Source organism: Lepidothrix coronata, unplaced genomic scaffold, assembly GCF_001604755.1.
Source record: "Lepidothrix coronata isolate B3197 unplaced genomic scaffold, Lepidothrix_coronata-1.0 Scaffold23, whole genome shotgun sequence".
Classification (NCBI taxonomy): domain Eukaryota; kingdom Metazoa; phylum Chordata; class Aves; order Passeriformes; family Pipridae; genus Lepidothrix; species Lepidothrix coronata.
Window position 1 is genome coordinate 40,873 of NW_016690203.1, and position 7,228 is coordinate 48,100.

At 53.7% G+C, this 7,228-nt stretch overlaps 1 protein-coding gene across 1 annotated transcript in view; it reads right to left on the reverse strand.

Annotated features, from left to right (window-relative positions):
• The window catches only part of NRN1 (neuritin 1), an 8,700-nt gene extending 3,130 nt beyond the window's left edge, over positions 1-5,570 (reverse strand). Inside the window, exons 1-2 of the mRNA XM_017808636.1 lie at positions 5,275-5,570; positions 1,136-1,280 (exon numbers count right to left, since the gene is read on the reverse strand). Coding sequence (XP_017664125.1) covers positions 1,136-1,280; positions 5,275-5,329 — 200 coding nt within the window. The 5' untranslated portion in view covers positions 5,330-5,570. The remainder of the gene's footprint in view (positions 1-1,135; positions 1,281-5,274) is intronic.
• Between the last annotated feature and the right edge of the window lie 1,658 nt (positions 5,571-7,228).

Sequence of the window (7,228 nt, forward strand, 5' to 3'; positions counted from 1 at the left end):
TTTTTTTTTTTTTGGTTTTTTTTGGGTGGTGGGGTTTTTTTTTTTTTTTTTTGGTTTTCTCCCCCCAGACATATCGAAAATTCCCGTTTCTGCCTCCCTGCAGACCCGCAGAGCGGCGGGCGAGACTGAAGCTGGCGGCTCCAAGGCCCCCGGCAGCTCTCCTAGGTTTAGGTCCCACTGTTGCCCCGAGCTCTGGAGAGAATTACCCCAAATGTAAGGGCTCCTACAGCTGTCCTAGTTCCTCCAGCTTCGGAGAGGAATCGGGAAGGAGCTCCTGCCAATTTTGCAAGGCGAGCTCTTTTTCTCCCTTTATTATTTGTGTTGTTGTTTTCATCATCATCACTATATTAGTAGTAGTTTTATTATTGTTATTATTATTGTTGTTATTATTATTATTATTATTATTATTATTATTATTATTATTATTATTATTATTATTATTATTCCCCTTTATCTTGCCCCTTCCTCCTGTTGCCCTTTGTGCCCGGAGCGGGGCGAAACCGGGAGGGAAATGGGCTTTCCCGGGGCCACGGAGGTGGCAGAGGAGAGGCGCCGCTGGGACGGCACCCCTCTGCCGCCGGGTGATTCATATAATGGCTGGGCTCTTTTTAATTACGTTTTGCTTTCCGAGGAATCGCCTCCCCAGCGCCGGCTATCCCCAGCCAGAGTAGGCTGCCTCCCCCGGGCCTGCCTCTGCCTTCCGCACTCGGGGGAACCCTGGAGCCTGCCAGTGAGCGTGTGTCCCGAGGGCAGCAATAAGGAAAGGGATAACGCTCCTCATGCACCTAATGTCAGCACCCCAGTGCAAAGCAGGGGAAGGAAAAAATACACGAAGGAGGGGAGGAGGGGGAAGCCCCAAACAAAACACCCCAGAATCACGGAGGCAAAAAATAAAAAAGACATTGTAAAAATTCCCTCCAGACTTCACTATTCCCCAAGCCCGGCCTGTCCCCATGGCAGTGCGCTTGGGGGGACCCTGGGGCACAGAATCCAGCCCCAAAGCATAAACCCCGCGTTACTTCTGTTCCTTCCCTCACTCCCCCCACCATCCAGCCTCGCCCCCGTTGCCCAGCCCAGGGTGACCCCCTAGTCCCATTCTCCCCCCGCGGCCCCGAAGAAGAGAGGAAAGACCTACGCGCAGATCGTTTGGAGATTTCTCTTGTCGTCCAGGTCCTGCGGGTAGTTGGCCATGTTATCGCCCAGCCGCAGCAAACAGTCCGAGAAGCCCCTAAAGACCGCATCGCACCGCCCCGCCGCTCTCACTGCCTGCACCAGGTACGCTGGGGGGGCAGTGGCACAGGTCAGCACCGCCGGCCCCCCGTCCGCCCCAGCCCTCCGCCCCGCCACCCCCCACTCACCTCTTCCCCCCCCCTTTATTCCGCTCTCCCTCCCCGCCCCCTATTGCATTGCTAAAGGCGCGACCTGGGGCAGGAGAGGGGCGGTGGGACCGAGCCAGGGTCGCCATTGGGCAATCGAGGAGGTGAGCCAGGGGCTTTTCGCTCTGTGCTTTTTCAGTATGGAGGGGTTCGGTGCCCGTGGCTTAGCAGCGTTGAATTCAGTAATTTTTAAATTCCCCCCCCCTTTTTTTTTTTTTTTTAATTTGAATGGCGAGGAGGAGGGGAGGTGAAGATGCGCTGCCTGCTTCTCCCCGGACTTGATCCTTTGTTAGAAAATTCTGCCTTGAAGCAGCAGGCGCAAGCACACGCTCCCCATCGCCCAGGTCGCAGGGCAAATACCGTGCAAGGCGCAGCGGGGAAAAAAAAAAAAATATCACTAGAAAGAGCTGCGACAGAGACACGCAAAGAAGGGACCACGAAGTCACGCAGGCACCTGCAGGGGCGTCAGCCTGGCCATGCCTGTGCGGGACGGGGCCCGGGTGAGCCCTGCTCCCCCAAACCCGCTGCCCCGGGCATCCCTCGGGATGGCTCTAGGAAAGGGCGCGCGGTTCAATACAACAGTAATCAACACAAGAACAACCGCCTGCAAACGGTGAAAAAAATGAGTTATGGTGTGCGTGAGATGACTCCTGCCGTGTGCCCCGTGGGGGCACGGGACGGGACGGGACGGGAAGCAGGACCCACGTCCTGGCCTGTACCGCGCACAGCATCGCGCACACCCCCGCAGCAGCCCAGCAGGCTGGGCTACCCGGGAACGGCGAGGGGGTTGGCCCTCAACAGCTCTCCTGCCCGTGACAAGAGCTGGGGACGCCGTGGTGTCCCTAGGCCTGGGGGATGTCGCTGCGGCCAGCGGGGGCGGGAGGGGGCTGCCCCCTCCTTTGCGGAGGAGCGCCCTGCCGCCCACACCGTCGGGTATTGGGGTGGGGGTCTCCCCCAGCCCCCTGTCCCCAGGGCATGGCTGTGACGGGGGGGGTGTGTGTTTCCTTGCCGAGTACCAGCCATAAGCTAAATGGCTGACTCCAAAAGAGACTGTTTCAACCCAAATCCCCCTCTTGCTGTTTGATTCACCGCTAACATGACTTGGTGGCCACTCCCCTCTACACACACAGACACCAGCACCAGTCGTCATATCAAACCTCCAGCAGGCTCCAGACATTGGCTACGATAGGAAAAAAAAGCCAGGCAAACAAATACAGAAGAACCGAGGACCATCCCGAGGGTAAAACCATGTCCTATAAAACCCGCGCCATCCCGCTCCGGCAGCTACAGAGGGAAAGGGGAGGGGGAGTTGCCGCGAATTTCTCCCAGAACGTGTCGGGCTGCGCTGAAAATACGGGGTTCGAAGCCTTGCCCCGGGCCAGGGTGGATGTGGGAGAGGGTCAGGTTTGGGACCAGTGGCGAGCCGAGCATCCCTCGCTCCCGAGGGGCAGCCTGGCCCTGTCTGCCCACGCCGCTCCCTCCGCACAGGATACCCCCGGTCCAAAGACGCCCTAAACACCATAAATAATTTTTTTTAAAAAGCAAAAGCGGATAGACAAGGCTCCTGTCTGGTTAAAAGACAGTGAGATTTCTCTTGAACTAGGTCGTTTCTGTCTTACCGTGGCCACGACCTTCCACACCCCTGCCCCCACTCCGAGATAAGAGTGTGCAGCAATGTACAATGCAGAAGGACCGCAGGAGCCCTCCGTGACGGATTGAGCCCCCTCCCAAAAGCCAGTCCCCCATTCTGCAACTGGTCCATCCCTCCTGTCCCTTCCACCGAGACTCAGTCCCCGCTCCCTCCCACCCCTCCAGCCCGGTCACCTCCCAGAATGTTAGGGATTTCGGACAGCTCCAATCCTCTCTCCTTAAATAAATAAATAAATGTTCTTTTTTTTTTTTTTTTTTTTTTTTTTTTTTTTAAACAAGCCCCGGTGCATAGACGTTTTGGGAACGAGCCGAACATCCATTTCAGACGAGCCGCTACCGCGGACGGGGCAAAGGTGACCGGCCCTTTGCAAACCCCACAGCGACAACCAGAAGCTGATTTCGGGGAGGGAGGGGGGGGTGTGGAGAGGAGGGAGGGGGAAGGTTACTCGAAATACTGAAGGAGGAGCAGAGAGGAGAAAAGCCCTGCACGAGCTTCAAAGCTGTCCCCTCCCAGGGCACCGCAAAGCCACCGCACCGCCACCATCCCCGCGGTGTGCAGCAGTATTTTGGGGTAACTTTCCGAATGACTGCTCATGCTCACTCCAGCCCGGGAACGGCGTTTCCCAGCGACTCTAGCTGCCTTTTGAAATTTCACCGTCAATAAAATCCTTTCTCATTTGAACCAAATAAACACATAAGAAAGAAAATCATCCTCCTCTTCTAAACGAATGAACCAACACACAAACAAAAAATGCAAGAACTGAAATCAAGAATAACATCCAAATAAAGCCTTCCCCCTTCTTTCTCCGACAGTACAAAAAATGGCCTTCTGAAGAGTTCAGCCTCATTTAAAATAGAATAGCAATACGAATGGAGGGGTTTGCATCATTTAACCACGTTTCCCAGAGGTCAACATTTCATTGCAAATTTTTTTTCCTTTTCTACTTGAGGAAATATTCAAGGGATTTTGCCTCTCTTTTTAATTCTCTTCTCCCCTTCTCCCTTTTTTTCCCTCCTCTTCTTTCTTTGGTACTCACAAAATGCTGCAGAGGTTTTATGGAGAGGAGAGTGACCGAGCAAAAGGATCTCTAAATAGCAATGCCGAGCATTTTTTTTTAATTGTATCAGAATTCCTTTGCAAATATTTTCAAAGGGCTCTTCACACCTCACAGTCTAGGTAATAAAAGATACACTTTAATCCCGCTTTCCTTAAAGCCTCGTTTTGGATCATGTTCGGGATATTCATATATATATTCACATATAATATATATATATATACATATTCATATATAATCTTTAAAATCTTCCTGTATAGGACCAAAGTAGTTATTAACTTAGATATTATTTAATGGCCGTAACTCAAAAAAATTTCAGCAAAGAAATGTTGTGTAAAATGAACCCGAGAGCAAACCAACAAAAGCAACCATCGAAAACCCCAAGATATTAAACAAAACCAGCAACGAGCACACAAAAACACATATTGGCATGAAAGGAAATCTGTTCTATTTTAAGTAACAGAATATAGAGAATTTTTTTGGACCCGTTCGGTTTTTGACAGTGCTTCTCCGAGCACAAAATTAACGATTGGGCAGTGGGACTCCGCAATTTTTTAAAATATTTTTTATTTGTTTAATCCCTTCATTTCGAAGGATTTTTTTTTCCTAAAGTTAGTGACGGGTTTTGTTTGATTTTAGGCTGCTCTGTAAATGGGAAGAGCTTCAAGGTGCCAAAGGGAGCCCTTCGCTTGTCCCCCTGATTTTCTGCAAAAAAACTTTCCACCTATATCTCTCGCAAGTCATTTTATGCCGGTTCTTATTTTTCTGTCTCTCGAGGAGTTACCAAATTGTAAGTGGAAAGGAATGCAGGGGATATCCGAAAACCATGATACAAATACAAATACAACCGTTCGTGGGGATGGAGAGAACAGGAGGGAAAAAAATGAGGAGTAGGGGGGAATAAAAAGCAAAGTATGAGTGAGCATGCACCGATTCACGAAAACGAACAACAAAAGTGATTTCAGAGGAATCAGAAATCGGTTCCTGCGGACTCCCCTGCCTTGACAGCGTGCCGAACGGCGAGGCTGCCACCGCGAAGGGAACGCGGGCAGCGGAGAACGCGGAGCGGGGGTCCCGCCGCCGCCGCCCCGCACCGCGGCCCTCCGCGCAGGTTATCCCGACATTCCGCTCCTGCATGCATCAGCCGGGCTTGGGTGCGCACAACTTGACACGGAATTTGGCAGTCCACTTACCTATCTGTACAGCAAGGATCAGAGAAATATAACTGCCGTTCAACTTAAGTCCCATCCTACATTTAGTAAAACCATTTGCGGCTGCAGATCTTTAAATAGTTACTTTGGAGAACGTGGGGGAAAGCTGAAAAATAGACATTGCCAACAAGTTCCGAGCAGCGGAGGACTTTGCAGACAAGGGGGGGAGACAAGAGGAGAAGGAGAGGAAGAGGGAGGCAGCGGGAGAGGGCGAGGAAGGCTGGCTGGGAATGGTTCGCTCCATTAGGAGGGGGCGGAGGAAGTACAGCCTCACGCCCACCACCGGCCCTGACGTGGGGGGATGACACCGGCCGGGTTTTTTCCCCCCTTCCTCCTTTTTTTTTTTTTTTTTTTTTAATATAAATGTGCACCTTGGAAGAGAAACGCCATTTATAGGCATCACAGGCTGGATTTACCCGCTCTCCCCGTGTCCCCCCGCCCCATTAATCGCCGAGAAATTCCCCTCCCCGCGTTCCTCCTGCCCCGTGTGGCGAAGACGGGGGCGGTAGCCGGGACCGTCCCCCTGGGGCGGGAGAGATGCGGGGTCGGGAGGGGGGACACACGCACGCACAGACACACACACACATACACACGCACACACATAGACACGCTCACGCAGACGGAGGAGCCACCCCCCCGGGGGTGGGGATAGCACGGCAGAACCCCCTCCGCCCCCGGGGCCGCCTCGTCGGGGCTGGCCGGCCCGGCCCCCGCGCTGCGCAGCATGGAGGGGGAAAGGAAGGTGCGGGGGTCCCCTCCCCCTGCCCGCCCCTCCCCCACCATGACGTCACCCCCAGGCTGAGGTCTGGGGGGTGCGGAGGGGGGAGGCCCGTCTCTCCCGGCCTTACTGCCGGTGCTCAATCCCGGCGGCAGCAGCCCGGCTGTGGCACCGCAGAGTGTGGCGTGGGGAAAGGGGTCACGCGTGGGGCAGCCCTGGGGAGTCGTGGTAGGGCTAGTCTGCAGCTGGGACCACGCACACAGCCATCGCACCCTATCCTCTGGGGACAGGCTACAGGTGTGTGGGGCTGGGTGAAGGGTATGGGGCTGGCCGAGGCTCCACTGAGCTCTGCCGGGGACAAGGCTTGTGCTGGGGTTTCTTAGTCAGCCTGGCACCCTCATAGGACCCTTCTCGAGGCTATCCCCTCCATCAGCATGAGAGGGACTTCAAGGTGCTGGCATGGGCTTCTCCCAGTGCTACTTAATCCGACAAAACTCCATCCTACAGCCTTCTCCTGTGGCTCTTACACTGCGGAGTTTTTGCCCCTGGCTCGGCACTGACCTTCACCAGCCATCTGTAGCATTTCCAGGAGCCATGTGGGGCTGGTTGGACCGAGAACTACTATTGGCCTCCACTCCTCCCAGTCCCAGATCCCCCCTTCTCTGCAGTCCCACAGTGTCGACAGTGCTACAGGGCCCTGGACCAGCTGGGCTGCTGGTTGGTCCCTCTCTTTTACAGACCACACATGTCAGTACTCAGACCTGAATGACAGAGAGAAAGCAGCTGCAAGGCTGGGGCCCCATGATCCTCATGGGCTGCAAATGCCTGAGACCCACGCGGCAAGGACAGGGATTGCGTGGAGTTAAATGACAGTGCAACTGAAAAGAGGGAAACTGGAGGGCAAGAGGAAAAGCTTCCTTGCTGAGAGCTCCATTCACAAAATAGTGGTGGTGAATGCCACTGCCTCTTTAGGTCTACCTAATGTGTGCAGTGGCAGCCTGCAAGTGCATCCTCTCAAAAGGCATCATGAAACTCCAACCACTGTTTTCCTAACTCAAAAGCAGGGATAATGTTGGGTAATTACACTGGCCCTCAGCTTGGGCCCATAGATGAAAAAAGGTGGCTTGTCTCCCCTGCACCTTCGCATTATTTCTTTTTGTTCCACCTTTCCTTCCTATTTATAGATCTCCACTATGGACAGAGAGATGAATTAGAGGA